Source organism: Cetorhinus maximus, chromosome 3 (assembly GCF_964194155.1).
Source record: "Cetorhinus maximus chromosome 3, sCetMax3.hap1.1, whole genome shotgun sequence".
NCBI lineage: Eukaryota > Metazoa > Chordata > Chondrichthyes > Lamniformes > Cetorhinidae > Cetorhinus > Cetorhinus maximus.
In genome coordinates this window covers 143,861,153-143,881,938 of record NC_135881.1, presented here as the reverse complement: position 1 = coordinate 143,881,938, position 20,786 = coordinate 143,861,153, and the positions used below count along the sequence as shown (strand labels likewise).

General features: G+C 43.1%; 1 protein-coding gene across 1 annotated transcript in view; it reads right to left on the bottom strand.

Annotated features, from left to right (window-relative positions):
- The window catches only part of dnah5 (dynein, axonemal, heavy chain 5), a 531,647-nt gene that overhangs the window by 378,264 nt on the left and 132,597 nt on the right, over positions 1-20,786 (bottom strand). The window contains exons 6-10 of the mRNA XM_078539077.1: positions 16,020-16,157; positions 13,177-13,353; positions 10,649-10,762; positions 4,490-4,597; positions 4,115-4,237 (exon numbers count right to left, since the gene is read on the bottom strand). Of these exons, the coding sequence (XP_078395203.1) occupies positions 4,115-4,237; positions 4,490-4,597; positions 10,649-10,762; positions 13,177-13,353; positions 16,020-16,157 (660 nt within the window). The remainder of the gene's footprint in view (positions 1-4,114; positions 4,238-4,489; positions 4,598-10,648; positions 10,763-13,176; positions 13,354-16,019; positions 16,158-20,786) is intronic.

The window sequence follows — 20,786 nt, the reverse complement described above, 5'->3', positions numbered from 1 at the left end:
GTCTGGGCTGGCTGGCTCAAAGGCAGTAGCAAGGGCACGACTTTAGTGGCAGTGGTGGAAGGGTGAATGTTGTCAACCTGAGAAAGGACAGCAGGATTCTGGCCCGAAGAGCCACTACCATTCTAGTACAAAAGCAAAATACTGCGGATACTGGAAATCTGAAATAAAAACAGAAAATGCTGGTAAAACTCAGCAGGTATGACCGCATCTGTGGAGAGAGAAACAGAGTTAACGTTTCGAGTCTGTATGGCTCTTCTTCAGAGCTAAAAAACTACTACCATTCTCCTGGGGCAGCCCCTCAGTTTTCCCCGTAATCTATTGAAGGACAGATTACTGAACTGCTGTGACACCTTGCAAGCCCCTTTTGAGCACTGGTATCTGCTGACATGATGGCAGCAGTCTAAATCTGCATGGAAACAAGTTGCACTTGCATAGCAATAAGCTGACATTTCATGGCCTCAGTCTGAGCTTCCACTGCAGTATTCAGAAATTGGTGGCTTCTACTTGTGCAAGGGAGCATTGTATGAGGGAAGGGGCAGGAAAAGAAATAGATGCAAGTTTACATCAGGTTACATATCAGGAGACATTGTGGGATGAAGCAAAGTGGAATGTGAGAAGGTGGACTAGGTAGGAACATACCATCATATTGAATGGTTTCAGACTTGGCATTGCCACAACCTCAATCATGGCCAGCACTGTCTCCTCCATGGGGATGAGGATGTGCAGCTACGTTTGCCCATGGATATGTGTCGCCTTGTCCTGCAAGTGAGAGGAAAGTGTGTCAGTGAGTGTGGTGCAATGTGTTTAGGTGATGTGCCTATCATAGTAAACCAGCTGGTAGTATGTGCAAGTTGAGAGTTGTGGGTATGAAGCTTGCAGCCATGCTAAGTGTGTGCAAGCAGGTGGTGAGACTATCAACATGAAGTATGAGTCATGGTTAATAAAGATTGTTGGTAGTCTTGGTGAGGCAGGGAGGTGTTTTGGTGAATGGAGCACTGTGAATGGAGCGGTGTGTGAGGCTAGTGATTCACTTGTAAGAATATGTTGTGTGAAGGTGAACTCACTAGCCTCGACCACACGTGTGAGGTCATCGAACTTGTACTGCACCCAAAATCTCATAGCTAGACTTCTTGCAATCACAGCAATGGCAATCTGCCCCAACTGTCTTCTCAGTGTCTGTCTCTTCTGGCCCCTTGAGGTTATTGGATTCATCTCCTCCTGTCCACCGTCTGCATCAAGGCCTCCCATGCTACATGAGAGAACTTGGAACACACACACTGCCCTGTTGTGCCATTTTCACTCTTCTTCCTGGCAGCATTTTATGAACCAATGAAACCCATCAGGTGGGCGGCCCATAAAATTCCCTGGGTAGCCTTCTCACCGCCTACCCATCCGCCCCCAATGTGTCTGCAATTTTACAAGTGGGAGGGCAGGCAAGGCCTGGGGCAGCTCATCAGTTCTTGCCGCAACTGACGCACTTATGTGGACAATTTATGACCACTTAAGGGCTGCTTCCTGCCCAGCCATAAATCTGAGGCTGGCAGGAGGAGATCATTGCGGGGAGGTGCAGGAAGCCCAACAGATTATTCAGGCAGGTGCCTCCCTCAAGAGCCCCATTTTCAAATCGTCTGGACCCCCAACCCCGAGTGCTCCCTACACCACTGACCTTTCTAACCACCCACCCCACCCCCAGCCCAGCCGTGAGACACCCACACATTGACCCAATTCTGGGGCTCCTAACATTTAGACTCATGGACTGCATGTAGTTCCAGCAGCAGCTACCATTCCCGGTGGCACTGCTGGGTCTACAGAGCTACCAGCCAATTAAATGGCCAGCAGCTCTCTGAGGCAAAACTTCCTCCACAGAGCTTCAAATAGTCGCAGGGCGGCTGACACCAGCAGGGATGCGTTCTCCACCGACATTTTCCATTGCGGGGTGGGAATCCGCCACCTAAAAAACCCTGCTTCCTGTTCAGAGACTCTTACCCAGCCACTTCCAGTACCTGCTCCAGCCTGAATGCACCTCCCCTTTAAGAGCTGCGGACTGGCTTTAAGTAGTATAGGTTTTCTTTAAGTGATGCTCGCCCTGCAAAACTTGGCCTCTGCTGAGGCGTGCAGCAGTGCGCTGAGTCCTGGGCTGCATGCTATTATCATTTGAATTGGCAGGCAGCACGAAGTTTGTTTGTTGCCTGCATCAAAAACAAATGGGCGCAAGTTAATCGCACATCGTGATCCCCCTGCCATTTTCAAATCTTCCTCTTATGGTGTTAACACATACATTTAAATATAAATATCTACTTACCAGACAATACAGATGCCATTAAATGCCCTACCTAACACACTCCCACATGGAGCTTCACCTACTAAAAGTACACAGAGGCCCAAATCATCTGGTCAGTGGCGGGGCAGGTAGGCTAAAGTCGTTACACCTTCTGGTCCTGGCTCCAGTTCAAATCAGTGACAAACAGAGTTGGGAGTTCAAGGAGCAAGTACAATTCCAGCGAAGCCATACGCCACTTATCATCATGAACTTGAAGGCACCTATCTTAAGATCTGTCTTCAGCTCATTGACTTACACAGTTTTTAAATGGACCCGTCAACCTCTGAAAATGCATATCCCCACCCCCCGATAATGTTTAACACCCCCCTCATCCCCAGACAATGTTCACCCCCTCAACCCCTGACAATGCTCATCCCTCCTTCAACTACCGACAATGCTTATCCTCCATCACACCCACACAGTACTCAAAACCGCTCCCCTAACATTGTTCACGCCCCTCCCTCACTACCAAAATATTTCATCCCCTCACCTTACCTCTCACTCCTCCAACGTTGTTCAGCACCCTCCCTCATCCCCGACTGTGCTCAACCCCTCCCCTGACATTATACACTTCCTCCCTCACTCCCGACATTGTTCATCCTTCACCCCCTCATCCCCCAACATCATTCACCGTCCTCCCTCACTCCTGACAGTGGTCATCCCCTGCCTTGGCATTGTTCATCCCTTACCCCCTCACCTCCCGACATTGTTCATTGCCCTCCCTCACCCCCGACAATGCTCTCCCCCCACAATCAATAATCCTATCTCCTCCTTCGCCATTGACATTGACTACCCCTTTCCTCACCTCGATATTGTTTACTCCCTCCCTCATTCCCCCTCAGCACTCATCGCCTAGCTATGTTGACTTTTCAGACATAAGCCAGACAGGAGCCAGGGATTCCAGAAGGTGAGTTGGGAGGGGGCGGAGCGTTGTCGGGAGAGGGGGGGGTGGCGGAGCGCTGTCGGGAGAGGGGGCAGCGCGCTTTCGGGAGAGGGGGCGGAGTGGTGTCGGGAGAGGGAGGGCAACACTGTCGGGAGAGGGAGGGGAACACTCAGGAGAGGGGCGAGCACTCTCAACATTGTCAGGAAGTGTCTGATCATTGTCTGGCAGTGGGGGCAGAGTGTTCAATATTGCCGGGAGAGGGTGAACACTGTCGGGAGGGAGGCTGAGCATTGTCAGGAGACAGAGGGCTAAACATTGTGGGGAGGGGAGGGTGAATATTGTCAGGTGGAGGGGGGGGGGAGTAGTTCAACATTGACAGAGTTGCCATGGTGCTAATGTACGACACTCCAGCTGACTTACTTCAAGCCGCACTCCTCAGCAGGCTTTACGTCTGTGAGAAAAAGCTGTAAGTAAAACTGTAAGTAAAACTAGAGTTAAGTATAGGGCAAACAGCCCATGTCTACGTGTTTCTGGCCATCTGATCCCACTGTCATTGGGAATCATGCAGCAGTCCTGGCAGGGTAAAACCACAATCAGAAGTTTAAACTTCCCGCATAAACACCACGCATGTACATGCACCAGGACTTCCTCAGGGTTCCAAAGCCCATCAGTGACATAAGTTGAGTCATTTGCCGCTCCCTATATCAAAAGATTCAGGCTATTAAGACTGGCGGATGGAAAATCTGCTGAGCCCATGGGTTCATGCAACCAAATTTCCAGTATGCACTCCCGGTGTTCCATACCAGAGATGCAAATTTATGAAACAAGTCCAAGCGCTAACCCACCACTATCTAATAGCAAGGTATATTTTGTTGTAAACAGTTAAAAGTACTTTAGGATAGCATTTTTACCTGGTTTAACTCAACAGCAGACTTCAGTTTTTTAACCACCATTTCCTGTGGTTGATCCCAAATTGTAGCTGTCCCATTATTTGTTATGTATGCTTTACATGCTGTTATCATCTGATTGGTCACCTGGAAATCAACAAACCAACGTACCATCATTGTACTGTATTCAGTAGGAAAGCAATCAATCAGCCTCACTTATCTAAGTGTTCTCATTTCCATATTTTCATGTTTAAGAACAAATCATGCATTATTAAAAAAAACTATATAGTATCAATAATGACCACTGGAGTGCTGTTTTATTTATTTTCCCTCTGTATTCTCATTTAAGGAAACTTTAACAATTAAATTATTTTAAAAATTATAATTTTGGCATCATACCTTCACAAATAAAGAAGTAATCTTCTCTGAAGTATTGTAGTAACGGGAAATGCTATGAACCATTCGAATTGCATTGATTAGCCCTGGGATCGCTTCCACCATGGAAACCTGCATTAAAGTTTAATACATAAATTGGTTTAAAACCTTTATATGGTCATCAGAATTCCTCTCATTTTGCTTTATAACAGGCTGGATCTTGCTGGAAAAATAATGACGTGTCAACAATACACACCCGTATTAATTTTAAATGCACAATTAACACACAAAATCAGACAGCAAGTTCAAGGCAATAAGTGATATGCCATAAATTGCAAAACTCCAGAACCTATTTGCATGGTATAAACGACATCTCACTCTTAGATTCCTCATTATTTTTAAGAATTTGCTGGGTTTGCACATTCATTGTCCATTAAACTTTCCACAGAAACTTAGGGCTGATTCTTAGTGCAAATATGTTTGCAACGTGCTTGTCATTAATGCATTGCCAATCAATCTCTGGGCCAAGAAGGGATTAATTTAAATTAATTTAATCTCATTCCTGCATACAGTAAATTGTTGTTAGAGATTTTAAAAATGTTAGATTTAAAATTTATAAATTGTTTCCTTATTTTTACTTTCTTAATCCAGAGACAGTAAGTAAAAGAACGATATGGAAAACATAGAAAACCTATGATACTAGGACGATACAGTGAGGTTCCAGATGACTGGTACTAGGACCACTGCTTTTTGCGATATATATTAATGACCTACGTTAATTGTAACAATTGAGATTAAGTATATACAGATGGAGGGCATTGTTTAGATGGTTAATTGAGTACATTTAAGGGGCACTTACTGACACAGTGGGGTGGAATGGGGCCAGAGCCAGAAAATGCAGTACGTCATTCAAAACTCCATTGACTTTGGCAGGGCCAGAAGATTCTGCCGGTGAGAGTGGTGTAAAATTCCGCCCAGGGTCTGAGTCAAGCTAGGACGTATCTGCTTGTAATAATTCACCCTGTGAGTACATCTATAAAGATTGACCCTGGTTTCTTCATTCATCGATTGGCCATCAGAAGTATAACAGCCAAGACTTTGTGCACAGGGCACAATTTTAAAATATGCAGATGACACAAAACTTGGAAGTATTGTGAACTGAGGAGGATGGGTGATAGACTTCAAGAGGACATTGACCGGCTGGTGGAATAGGTGGACATGTGGCAGTTGAAATTTAATTCAGTGATGTGCAAAGTGAAGATTTTGATATGAAGAATGAGGAGAGGCTATATAAAATAAAGGTGCATTTCTAAATGAGGTGCAGGAACAGGCAGACTTGGAAATTTGTGTGTAGAATCATTGAAGGTGGTAGGACAGGTTGAGAAAAAGGCATAGGGGAATCATGGGCTTATAAATAGAAACATAGGGCCGTATTTTGCAGTCCTGGTGCAGGGCCGAAGTGGGTCAGGTGGGAGAATAAAATGGTAGCCGAGGCATGGATCCGGGATTTCTGCACCCATTTCCGGTGCCAACCATTTTCATCAATGCAAGAAAGGGGGTGGGTCAGGAGCCCACAAGCAGCAGAGGGACATCGGGTGCACGGTTACATTGATTGCTGAACCAGTAACTTGGCATTTTGATGGCGTTGGGTGGGTTTCAGAAGGCTTTCTAAATCATGGCAGCAAGTGGAATCAGGAAAAGAATGGGAAGGGCGGAAAAGTCTGGCAAGTGTGCAAATAAGAGGAACTTTGCTGTAAAGCGAGTAGAAAAGGCCCAGGGAAGGCGCTGGAGTAGCATGGGTTTGGGGGGGAAGGAGGGTGGGGGGTGTGGAGCAGGCAGGGGGTGTTTCATGCCAACTCAGAGGTTGCTCAAAAATCTGCCATCAAAGGAGCATCAGGACATTTAAACAGGCGTGCAGAAGTTCTACCCCAAGTAAGGAAGCCTGCCACGTGACATGGGTGCAGCTCCCACCCATCTATAGGCAATTGAGGCATTGCAATGGCAGTATTGCATGCCATAAGGAAGAGTCACCAGGCATTAATAGGTCGAACGTCAAGAGCCAAGGACAAAGAATAGGACTCAAGAATACCCTGAGCACAGGGTTTACCTGAATAGGCTTTAGATGTCTAAGTGCCAGTGCAGGAGGAGTCTTCAACCATTTACGGAGATAGTGACTGACAACTGTCATGATGAAAAGTCAATTACAGCCATGAATTACTCACAGGCATATTGAATTTTTTAAAGGAAGACCTGTGTGTTTTTAAAGCAATACAAGCAAGGACACTGAGCACAAGATGGCTGATAATGTAAAGTGATTACTTTTGGAAAATTTCCACGTGGATTATACCGATAGACCGGTCCTGGGAGAATATGGCATGTGGCACCTGAAAAGGTGTCATGGCCTTCTTCAAGCAGAGGCTCTTAAAAGGGAGATAGGAAAGATGCAAAAGACTTAACTTTAATCTCCTGTGGTTACAGTGACAAAAGACCAATTACCAATCTCAGCAGTCATCGAAAATCCATCTCCTGCTGATTCATATCTCAGAATGTGTAAAATGGTTAGAGATCAAAGAAAACAGAGTCTGGGCACAAGACATGGTTTTTTTCCCCATACTGGGAAAACGGGTTAAAAAACTAGCTTCAGCGCAGTGCAGTGTGTGCTAGTATGCTGGTGTGCTCTGTATGTGACAGGAAGAAGATGGCCAACTAGTCACTCCTGCAGATGCAGGCAAAGTCTGTCTCTTTCTCTCTCTCTGTTGCTGGAGACAAGGCTCAGCAGGTGCCACAATCAAAAAGGAAATCTTCAGCTAACCTGCAGAACCAAATATCTCCAAACCCACAGCGAAACTGCCAAAGTCAGCTCTACCCAATTTAACAGCCACAACATATCACCATCTACGTCTCATGGACAAGCCAAAGGCTGATTTGTATATCTTTTTTAACTTTTATTTGGACTCTTAATTTCTCATTTCCGATCTGCATGTATGTGTGTTGTATTTTTATTGAGTTTTGAATAACTAATAAACTTATTCTTTCTTTGACTCAAGAAAGCCTGGTTAAATTGGCTTCTTCTAAAATAATAAATACATTTGGAGTGAGAAAAGGTATCCGCTGGGGAAGGAATCCCTTTCAAATTAATCTTGTTGTGACCAACCAAGGGGGTTGAATAAAGAAGGGGAGCCAGCTCATTCCTCCTCACTTGGGAGCATAACAAAATTAGGGTCCCATTCAGGAAGTTAGCAAATTGGGGGACCTTGCCTGGGGACCGGTCATAACACAGCTGTGCCCTCCTTAATGATGAGCTGCCTCCTAGAACATCTCATCGACAGGCCCTACTGGTTGCACTGAAGATGGTGCTGGCCCTCAACTTCTGGATCTCAGGTTCATTTTAAGGCTTGGCTGCTGACTTCTATGGGATCTAGAAGTCGGGTGCTTACTGCTGCATTTACACCATCACAGGTGCCCTCTTCATAAGGGAGACTGACTTCACAAGCATCCCCATGGATTCAGTCTCTCATGCGCAGAGGACAATGGGTTTTGTTTCAATATCTAGCCTTCCCAAGTCTATGGTGTCATTGACAACACCCATGTGGCCATCAAAGTACCCATGGACAGCACTGACAGGTTCATAAACAGGAAGGGTTACCATTCCATCAATGTCCATCTGTTATGTGACCATAGGAAGAACTTTCTGCATGTCTGTATGCTTTCCAGGCATCTGCCAGAGCACTATTTTACTCAGAGAGTAAACTCTGCCTCAGTGTTTCCACTCCATCCCCTAAGCACATGGGTGAATTCTGGGCAACAAGGATTACCCTCTAAGATGGTGGCTCCTAACACCCCTGCAAGATGCTCAAACAGAACCCCAGCAGTGGTACAGCAAGAGTCACCTGTATACCAACACCTTGACTGAGAAGGCTATCAGCCTGCTCAAAATGAGATTTTGATCTGGGATCTGGGTGTCCTGGTACATGAATCGCAAAAGGTTAGTATGCAAGTAGAGCAAGTAATTCGGAAAGCTAATAGAATTTTATCATGTATTGCAAGGGGAATTGAATACAAAAGTAGGGAGGTTATGCTTCAGTTATACAGGGCATTGGTGAGACCACATCTGGAGTATTGTGTACAGTATTGGTCTCCTTATTTAAGATATAAATGCGCTAGAAGCAGTTCAGAGAACGTTTACTAGAGTAATACATGTCTTGTGAGGAAAGGTTGAACAGGCTAGGCTTATATCCACTGGAGTTTAGAAGAATAAGAGGTGACTTGATTAAAACATATAAGATCACGAGAGGTCCTGACAGAGTAGATATGGAAAGGATGTTTCCTCTTGTGGGAGGATCTAGGACTAGGGGTCATTGTTTAAAAATAAGGGGTTGCCCATTTAAGACAGAGATGAGGAGAATTTTTTTTCTGAGGGCACTCTCTTCCTCAAAAGGCAGTAGAAGCAGAGTCTTTGACTATTTTTAAGGCAGAGTGAGATAGATTCTTGATGAGCAACGGGGTGAAAGGTTATGGGGGTAGGTGGGAATGTGGAGTTGAGGTCACAATCAAATAAGCCATGATCTTATTGAATGGCAGAGCAGGGGGGCCGAGTGGCCTGCTCCCGCTCGTAAGTCCTTTGTTTGTAAGTTCGTATGATTCCTTGACCGCTCTTTGGAGCCCTACAATACATGCCTGCCAGGGTCTCCCGAATGGTAGTCGTGGCTGCATCCTACACATGGAACAGCAAAGGGGAGTGGTGCTTTAGAAGGCAGAGCACATGGAAGGCCTTCCATGACATCAGAAATAACATTGGCTACTCATATTTCAAAATTCCAGCGATAATGATAACTCTCAGTGGAGACCTGGGATTTCCTGTGGAACAAAGTGGTGGCAGAGGCAGGCATTTTATTGGTCCCAAGACAGGTTACCCACCTCTGTTTACATCACCATGTGCTTCCATGCTGGTGCAGTAGGCCCAACTCCAGCCCGTTCTCACCTCCCTAAAATGAAAATCGTGCAGGCCAGCACCACTGGGTCAGAGGCATGATTGCAAAGTCTGGAAATTTCCCTACTGCCAATTCCTGCCTCAGCGATGAAAATCCGGTCCATAGAATATAAAAGTAAGGAAGTTATGATGTTACGACATGGCATCTGTCAATCTCGGGAAATGATGGACTGTGCCCGGGGCTTATATCACTTCTGGATGGACATCGTCTGTTGTGGCTGGAGACACCGATTCGCGAATGGCAGTCCCTTCTGTAGCTGATACATATGAATGGCATTGCCCCAAGGTCAACTCATGTTTTTTCCTTCCAGTGGGCTCTCTTTTCCGCCATCTGGTCATTTCTTTTGTCCTCTGCTTTTTCCACACCCTTCTTGACTGCTTGTCTCCAGGCACTCCAGCCAGCGGCAAGAACTTCCCAAGCACTGACTCGGATCCAGGACAACTTGAGGTCTCACTCACCAATGTCCTTGTATCACAGATGTGGAAGAGCTGTTGGTGTCATGCTAATAGCAAGCTCGCCATAGAGCATATCTTTGGGGATGTGGCCATCATCCATTCGGCACACATGACCCAGATGATGAACTTTTAAAAAACACTGGTTCCCCTTCAACTGGAGGATTATGTCCAATTCTGAGCATCCCACTTTAGGGAGGACGTGCAGGCTTTAGAGAGGGTGCAGAAAAGATTTATACCAGGTACCAGGGATGAGGTGCTTCAGTTATGTGGCTAGATTGGAGAAGCTGTGGTTTGTCCCCCTTAGGGAAGATTAAGAGGATATTTGATAAAGGTATTCAAAAGCAGGGTCTAAACAAGAGTTGATAGAGAGAAACTGTTCCCATTAGCTGAAAAACTGAGAAGCAGAGGATACTGATTTAAGATGTATAGCAAGAACCAACGAGACCTGAGGAAAAAATTTAACATAGCAAGCAGTTAGGATCTGGAATACATTGCCTGAGATTTTGGTGGAGGCAGATTCAATCATGGCTTTCAAAAGAGAATTGGATAAGCACGGAAGAGAAAACATTTGCAGGGCTACAGAGAAAGGGCTGGGGAGGGTCCCGCTGAGCAACTCTTGCAGAGAGCTTGCATGGACATGGCGAGTCAAATGGCCTCCTTTTGTGCTGTAACCAGTTTATAATTCTACTCTGATTCTATCCATTTATGGTAAGCAGTAGGAGATTGTAAATACTTACAGGATCACTGTTGTATAATGGATCACAGAATTTCTCTAGTGTGTAGAGGTACTTCACATTATCTTTGGCCTCATTACCTGCATCAGTAATTCGAATGTCCAATTCTCGCCAGCTCTAGAAGGACAACAGACCATAAAGAATTATTTTGACTAAGCAAGACAGCCAGATAACAGTGATTTGCACTAAGGTAAATCCTTCTCTAGTATTTGCAAAAAGATAACCTGATGAGTAAATCTCATTTAGCCTGATTCTGGTTACCTCTCTTTAAAGGAGTACTCCATACAACAAGCAAATTGATGTAGTTTACTGAAGCAAATTACATGACCTGGACCTTCAAATACCTCTTAAAATTTTGTGATCAAAGTTTTAGTAAAGGAAAATAGGTAAAATGAATTAAATAAAATGTGGTATGAAATTTAGAAATCAATAAATTAACTTAATAAACATACAAGTTTCAGGAGGAAAAAGCAGTCTTTCATGGACTAGGGTAAAACTATAAGAAAGGCATAAAAAGGCAGGTAAGTAAAGCTGCTTTGCAAAGATTTAGGTGAAATTAATTAAATAAATGGGGCATAAAGTCAGCAAAAGTGGAGCTTAACTAAATTAAGGACATAAACTTCATGAATTCAAAGTAGCATTACACAGAACCAAGATTGGAAAAAACAAAATTAAATAAACTGCATCGCAGTTGGAAACGAATAAATGAATTAAATACAAATAAAATGTTGCAACATTTATGAAATAGAGACACAAATTTCATGAATTTACAATGGCATTATACAGAATTGGAAGAAATAGCAAAAATTAAACTGAAAAAGGTCACCAATAGCATGGATAAGATGAACATAACTGCAGTTGACTGGCATGGCAGCTGCATCAGATGGTTTTCACACACTTTGAAAAGCATCAAAAAACATAGGCATGCAACACTGAAGAACTTGATACTATAGAAGTATATTGAAAGGATAACACATGCCATCAGGAGCTGTGAACTTCAATGAGTTTTAAAAAGGATAATACAAGCAAAAGCAAACTTAGACAAACCAGAGTCTAAGGGAACTGTGGAGGAAAGCTAAATCAAAAAGAAAGCATCTGTAACAATTAGAAGTTAAAGGAACTACCAAGTTCAGAGGGAACAAAAGAATGAAGGGATATCACAAAGTGAGTACTTAGTGAATTTAAAATATAGTTAGACAAACAAGAAATAAAGGGCAATAGTAGAGGCAAAGGACAAAATTAAATTGTAAAATGGATCAGAAGAAAAAGCCGAAGTAACATGGAGTTGTGTGTTCAATGTATGATGTTTACAATGGGAAAACTAAGCTTTGCTTAACAGATGAGTGAGGAAACACAACAATTGTTTACTGATAATTAAGCTAAAATTGAGAGCTATGACTTTAGACCAGAAGTTACAAGAGCTTACAATGCAGGCAGAATTAAATGATTTTCACATGTGATGGATATTATTAGGTTCAGTAAGTGAAGTCTGTGAAATAGCCAGGCTTAGACCAGACTATGAGGGTAAACGGTGAGAGATCTGATCTGGAAAACAGCATAATCAGGGACAGAGTAGCCATGAAACAGAGACAAGTGCTGTTGGAAATGGACGATTAAAGTTGGTAAAAAAAATTATGAGGGGTGCGAAAGCCTGTGAAGGCTATCAAATAGTTTACACTAACAAACCAATATCAGTCCAACAATGCATAGGGAACCAAAGCCGGGGGGGGGGGGGGGGGGGGGGGGGGGGTCGTGGGTAGAGTTTAAAGTTGAGGTGCATCATGAGGATGCCAACCCATTGATGCCCAAGGCCCATCTGATCTAATAGTCAGGTAGAGCTCCAAATGGACCCGCCTGTTCATGGTAGGAGGTTGTATACATACACACATTGGAATTCTACCCCAGATGTCAGACCCTAATTACAATTTTGCTATTGTACATATGTTGATTGGGCTAACCAATATTCCTTATAGTGACTGCTGGAGGCCAATCAAAAACAGCTAAAGAAACTTTTTGTTTCTCCTTTAAATTAAAAATCTGCAAATAACATATAATAGGCATACTATTTGATGTATTCAGTCATTGCAAATAAGTGGCTCCAATCATTTCTTTAGTATTATGTAGCATTACTGTTATAAAGCAGCATTATCTCCACATTGCTCAGCAATATCATGGAAACAGCACTGATATTATAGATATAAATCTGTGAATTTCTGTTCTGAAAAATAGAACATTTCACATTTTTACACGAGGTAGTTTTCTGATCTGTACAAACACTGGAAAAAAATTACTTAGTGCCAGAACATAGTCAAAATATTAACCAGAGCAAGCTACATTAAATTCTTCCAGATCAAATGTAGCATAGGTCAGAAGCAGTAAAAACTCAGTCTAGTTCAACATTTTCACTATAATAGCCTGTATTTAATTCATGTAGGTGCTAAGGGGGTTGAATGATAGAATTCTAACCCCTATGTCACCCACTTCCTAATTTTTTGTGAAGTTCAATCAAAGAAAAAGACAGGAGGAAGCACCTTAAGAAGTTTAGATTTTGCTGTTGTAAGAACTCCAAGTACTGCCTTCACATTTTGACCCTTTAGTTGATCTAGTAGATAATTGAACCTTGACATTCTTTTCTTCCAGTGATCCAACTCTGCACGTGGACCTAGATCGTCAGCTTCCTTACGTAATTGTTCACTTTCAGCAAGAACCTAGAATTGGCAAACTAATGTTAAATGGAATAGGTTCGATTCAGTATTATATTGACAATACTCATACAATGACACATTTTACCAAAATGCTGAGAAAACTTCTTTTATCAAAGTCATAAACGCCATCCTATGTGGCTGTGACATAGGTAAACTTTCCCACCTTAACCTTCTTGACCTATCTGCAGCTTTTGACACAGTTGGCCATACCATCTTCCTCCAGTGTCTCTCCACTGCCATCCAGCTGGGTGGAATGCCACGCACCTGGTTCCATTGTTATCTATCTAATCATAGCCAGAGGATCACTTACAATAGCTTCTCTTATCACTCTCGTGCTGTTACCTCTGGTGTCACCCAATAATCTATCCTTAGACCCCTTCTATTTCTTATCTACATGCTGCCCCTCAGCTACACCATCCAAAAACAGAGAGCAGGTTTCACATGTACGCTACTGACACCCAGCTTTACCTCACCGCCATCTCTCTTGATTCCAGTTGTTAACTTATCAGGTTGCATGTTGGATATCGAGTACTGGATGAACCAAAATTTCCTCCACATAAACATTGGGAAGACCAAAGTCATTGGCCAGGATTTTCCGATCCCGTCGCAAGTTGGATCCATCGCAGGTGGGATGGAGAATCTGGTGAGCCAGCCAACAGTCCATTGGTTTTTGGTGGGAATTTGTGTTCCTGCCCAAATCCCGGCCATCATCTTCAGCTTCTTCAGCTTCTGGTTAAAAACTCCATTCCCTAGCTACTGATTTCATCCCTCTCCCTGGCAACTATGAGAGGCTGAAATAGACCGTTCACAATCTTGGTGTCATATTCGACCTCAAAATAAGCTTCACGCCACATAACCATGTTCTCAATAAGACAGCCTATTTGCACCTCTGTAACATTGCCCGACTTCATTCCTGTCTTAGCTCATCTGCTGCTGAAAATCTCATCCATTCCTTTGTCATCTCTAGACTTAACTATTCCAACATGGCTGGTTTCCCACATTCTACCATCTGTAAATTCGAGGTCAACCAAAACATTGCTGCCCATACCCTTATGTGTCCCAAGACCTGTTCACCCATCAACCCTCTGCTGCTGACCTGCATTGGCTCCCAGTTAAGTAATGTCAATCTTAAAACTATCATCCTTGTTTTCAAGTCCCTCCTTGGCCATGCTCCTCCCTATCTCTGTAATCTTCTCCAGCCCAACAATCATCTGAGATATCAGCGCTCATCTAATTCTGGCCTCTTGTGCATCCCCGATTTTAATTCCTCCATCACTGGAGTTTGTGCCTTCAGCTGCCCAGGACCTAAGCTCTAGAATTCCCTCCCTTCACCTCTCCACCTCTCTTTCCTCCTCCAAGACAATTCTTAAAACGTATCTCTTTGACCAAGCTTTTCGCCTTCTGCCTGAATAACGCCTTATGCAACTTGGTGTGGCTCTGTTCATGGCACCAAATAAATATACATTGCTGTTGTTGTTTACTCCACTCACTGTGCAACCATCATTGAAGCCTTGTGTTATTTAGTCCAAATACTATAATATTTCAAGGAAATCCTAACCAAGTTTCTGTTGAGCACAATGCAAATGCGCTATCTAACAAAACAAATAAAACTTTTGAATCCATTCCAGCAGTGGACTCCAAATTATTCGCTATACTTTTATTGATGTTAAACTTCATCAGACATTTAAACATATTGTATGTGGAATAAAAAATTGTTGCTTGGGTGAAGTACAGTAGAGGGGCCTGGCACTATACTACTGTATCATAGCAAAGAGTGAATGCTTTCAGGAGAGACAGTGGAAGGCGTTTAACATACATTTTAAAGAAATAGAAGAAAATTGCAGAGTTCAGAGTCCTTATTTAAAAGTATTTTTAATCTTTGTTGAAAATGCAAATTGTTTCAAAATTGCTTTATTGGTAAAGTTGGTCGGTGTATCTGTTTAATTATTTTGACAGGAAATCCCATTCACACAACATATGCTGGTAGGCCGTAATATAGAGCATCTTAGTCCCTCTGTGTTGAGTGCTTGATCTCACCTAGAGAGATGAGAAGAAGCCTTCTTAGAAGAAAAACTGGAATTCACATTTAGTTAGCATAATATATACACATCCACAATCATACCAAGGCAGGACAGCATTGGCGAGGCCTGGAGACAGATTGCTTCCTCTCATTAAAAGTAAGCTCATGCGAGGGAATCAAATTGGGGAAGAAAGCTCAAAAATGAAATGCTATTTTTAAAAATAGAATTTTTGATCTTAGTCAGTCACATCCACCCACCTATATTCTTACATGTAAACCATTATTTATTTCAGCAAAATAAGCTATAGTGGAAAATAAACCACAAATAGTGTTATCCAATAATACCTGAGCACACAAAACATTTAATTCATTTTCATGTAAAGACTGCTATGAAGTACAAGGTTACAATTTGTTCAAAAAACATTCAAAATCTACAGCAGCTCCTTTCTGTACAGGACTTACGGTAACAGCAACCATTTATCATTCATTTAGCATGGCTTTTTTTGAGTCACATGGAAATATACCCCATTGTATTGGCTAGTTTTGGATAAGATCCTTAACTTGCCAAAAATTTTCTCCAGAACAGATAAAGAACATGTTAACACTACCTGCTCAATTTGTTAACAGATAAAGAACATGTTAACACTACCTGCTCAATTTGTTTTATCCACTCTTTAATACAGGCTTCAATCTTTTCTAAGGCTTCAGTGCTATTGGCTACGGACAAATAATCTGAAGGGCCTTTGAGGAGCCTCAAATCAAAAGTCTCACATTCTTTCAAGTTCACCTATAATCAAACAAAATAATAATATTACAGTAACATAAAAAGACAAGTTATCGTACGGCTGTTGAACTTAATCAGTGCAAGGTGTACAAACATTTAATACATACACATTAAGAGGTATATTTCCAATTAACAATGGTCATATATGAAAGCTAAATGTTCTTTCTGAATTCTTTTGGTCACTGATTTAACACAAGCTTTACCAGCAGCAATTTGATAAAAATAACAGCAGTAATTTAATAAAATATCAGCAGTAATTTAATAAAAATGTCAATATTTGTGTGTGAATCTTCACACAGTGTAAATTCAAGCCATAATTGGTTGCAGTTAATAAGTTACAAATAATAAATAAAATAAAGTATTGATGACTAATTCGGATCTGACCTCAACCAAGCCCTTCACATCCAAGTCTCGTATAACCTCATATGACTGCGCTGCAAGCTCAGCCCCCAGGCCATTAGCAATGTGAAGCACTTGCTCATTGCCCTTAAATTTACTTCCACACAGTCAGGGGTGAAATGTTCTAATGGCTCTTCCCTATGACCAAACAAAAATCAAGAAAATCTTTTTTTGAAGATTACATTAGTTGAATGGATTTTGTTTGGGTTTTATGAGAGTGTATAAGTTGATATTGTGCAAAAGTCTCACCCGAGGAATCCAAACTGATGAATACGCGACTGGAGACATTTAATGCTGTGGGTCGACAGCAGGAGAAACTGCAAGGTCTTGTAGGGGGCCAGGACACACTCAAGGACCACCCTCAGAAGGTACTGGGAACAGGGTGCCAGGAAGGTCAACTACAGAATCTGGACCAGAGGATCTGGCAGCAGTGCCACAGAGGTCTAACAATCTTATGCGCTCGCACAAGATCAGAGAATACATCTTCACTTGTCATCTCTGACCCACCACACCAGCCTCTCACGCTGCTCACAGTATCACACCCCAGGGCTCCTCGATACTCAGGACTCAGCCCATCCAGATACGCCACCTCATCCTCACACACCATTCAATGCTTCAGTCTCATACCTATCCCTTGCTGCCTCCACATATTTCCTCCTATTTAGCTATGACAGGTACATCACCCAAACACAGTGCTACAAGATCACTGACATTCTGCCCTTTCTCTTGCAGTATAAGATGGCAGTCAATAGACGGGAGCAGAGCAGAACTGGACAAGGATGGCCTGCATCTCCTTAAGCTTACAGAGGAGATGGTTATTAGCATCATGGGTTGGTTGTAACAGGGCCCACAGCATACAATATCACTGAGAACACTGAAGAAAATTGTACTTTCCTGCCTTATGTCCTTCTACTCTGAGCACATTCTCAGCCTGCTACCTAGCATGATGAGCAAGCTGCTGATGGCGAGACCATAGGCTTCCAACCCCACAGCCCATCCTTCACACCAATCTTCCCCTTCTGAGTTCCTGCTTTCGGGCTCCCAAGAACTGCTGTCTGTACAGCCATAGCAGCCCAAGGAGGAAGGGAAGGAGCAACAGCATCATTTGATGTGACACTCACAGCTATCAGCTCAGATACTGGCACTGGACATACTTTGGAGACTAGCACAGAGTTGCAATCAGAACAAGGTTAGCCACTGGACATGGGTGGGCTGCAACCAGGTCAAGTTTATTTTCCAGCTCATTGAAAGTTGAGGTCACCAATAAGGTCAGAAGACTCACATGAGGACGTTGATGGTGAGGCATGTAGGAAAGCATTGTATTGGGATGCACACTGAGATGCTGGGCACGTTGGTAGGTTTACCAGATAACCTCCCGTCACTGTCAGTAGCATGGAGGAGTCTGGTTCCAAATTAGCAGAAGACATGGCACAGGGCTTGCTGTCTCTGCAACCGCAGCTCCAATTCCCTGTTGTGTTACAAACAGAGAGACACTGCAGCTGCAGCCTCCTTAATTTTTGCAGCCATTGTATGGACAGGTCACCTGCTCCTCTACCATTCATGTAAGAATGCAGCAATACTCTCTGGCAAATTCACCAAAACACCTCCAAAATTACTCCAGAGTACTTACAGAGAAGAAGCAACACCACGCAAAAGAACTTCTCAGCCAAGGTTTTTATTCAAAAGTAACTTTTTTTTCTGTTTTTTTGGTCTGTAAATTATAATTCTAGCAGAACATGAAATGTTTTTCCAGCGAGTGCAGAGAGAAAACCAACCCATCTAGGGGGTGAACTCAGCTAAACCCTGAAAATGTGGGTGGGGATTGTGGCACGTGATTAACCCGCACCTGTTCATTGAGTTGCTGATGGCATGATAAACTCATACTATCGATTGTTTTACATGGGTACTGCATGCAGCCTGCACTAAGCACACTGATGATTGGCTGCCACATTTGCAGAATGCTTGATATCACAATTGCCTAGTGTGCTGTAGATGCAAGAATTGGTGGGAGGCATTTGAAAACTGATTCTTATCCTCTGATACTTTGAGCAATTGCTGAACATACAAGAGAATGTGCACCAAGATTTTCACACACTGCACTTGAAGGTGTTGGTGGAAAAGGTGCAAAGAGGAGTGATATCCTGTATCTGCAGGGAGGCAGGAGCACTCCAGAAAAATGCTCAGGAGGCAGAGTGTTGCTCCAAGAATACAGATGCAATGCAGGAAGAAGTTGTCTAACAATCATATATGTGTTGTCCAGGTCAGGGTTCATCTTCAAATGGCATATCTATCCAATTGCACCACTAGTCTCATCTACTACTCGATTTTTTTTTAATTCACTCAGGGGATCTGGGCTTCACTGGCTAGGCCAGCATTTATTACCCATCCCTAATTGCCCTTGAGAAGGTGGTGGTGAGCTGCCTTCTTGAACCACTGCAGTCCATGAGGTGTAGGTACACCCAGAGTGCTATTAGGGAGGGAGTTACAGGATTTTGACCCAGCAACAGTGAAGGAACGGCGATATATTTCCAAGTTAAGATGGTGAGTGACTTGGAGGGAAACTTCCCATCTATCTGCTGCCCTTGTCCTTATGGATGGTAATGGTCATGCGTTTGGAAGGTGCTGTCGCCCTGGTGAATTCCTGCATGCCCATCCTCCATCTACCAAAAACTGGAGTACACAATAAAATGCATGGTGCACTGAGAGAGTACAATTGATTTTGGTTCAGAAAAATGTCAGTTCACATTAGATATGCAATGTGTGTGCAGACAATAGCACCCTGCAAAATGGAGATGTCTGTAATCTGTGCAAACCCTCATGCTCATCCATCTTTGTGTTTGAAATGAGGTGAAGCTTTTTCTTGATGTATGTTGCAGTGCACTGCAAACTGTGAGATGCTGCTTATATCTCCAGCAGTTGCCTGGAAAAAGCAGGTGTATAAAAGTTAAGAGCCAATGTTACCTTGAGAGTCGGTGCAATGCAATACTTGTCCTGCTTTGCGGTTTCAGTTGTTGCTGCGAAAGTTGGCAGATTTCAGTCATGACCTCTTTAGAGAAGCAAAGAAATCTCAAGCATTGGTCCTCACTGTCACTGAATTGCTCCCTAAAGGCCCTCTGCAGATCTGGTCTCCTGCTAAGGACTCTTCTTCTCCTCCTCCCTCTTCTAGCAGCTTGTCCTGCTCCGTGTGACCTTTCTCATTCTACCAGTCTAAAGGTGGCCTACCAGGGCACCCATGTCTAGAAGCACATTGTTTAAAAGCTTGTGCTAAAACAAATAAAAATGTATTTCAGCCCCAGCCAGACGATTCCCTGTAAACTATTCAAACATTATATAAGTATAGAACAGCTTTAAAAACATATGCAATTGCACCAGCAGCCAGAAAATATAAGCCAGAAACCAACCTGTAAGTAGTTCATTATCACTTTAAAAGCAACAATGGGGGGTTTTCATGCCGTTTAATGCATGTTCAGCTGTGTGGGGTTAAGACAGGGTGTAAAAGCTAGATAGAGTGTGGTATTCGAAAACAGCAGCCTTGACATTAAATCAGTGTAGCATACTGATTGACATCATAATCTGCCTGCTCTGCATGTTGCTGGCAGCTGTTCAATGAGTGTGTCAAACACTTTTACCATTATGGCATCCGGAGCACTTCCCGTAGGAAATGTGCATGCACACTGCAGATATCCTTCTGAACTTTAGGAGGTCTCATAGCAAAGAAAAAAATAGGTGCTACAGAGCCCAATATCTCCATCTTTCTTATCTCCCTCTTTCTCTTAGATGTGGATAAGTGTTATAAATTCCACAAGTGTACAAACTGCATTGAGTTGCAAAGCTGATTAAGCTTTACTTAAAAGATGTTCTCACCCTGCTGTCATGCAGAAATGGAATCAAAATTATCCTACTCTTAGGTGAAAGTTAACTTCACCTGATCTTATTCAATGGAGGTATAGGGCTGAATTTCCTTTGGGCTTCAGGACCCCAATGTTGGGACCAAATGGGGGTCCCAAGCCTGAATTTGTTGGCAGCGAGAACGGCACAACGATATTCCAGAGGCAGCCTCCTTATTGGCTGCCTCCAAACTCAGCAAACAATTAAGGATGGTGGACAGGTTCCTAATATTGCCAACTCAATCAGAGGGCCAGCAGCTCTGAAGTCTTGGCACCCCATCGGCAGAGATGGGCACTGCTAAAGCAGCTTGGGAATCAAGAGGGAACCTCAATATGGAGGTGCCCT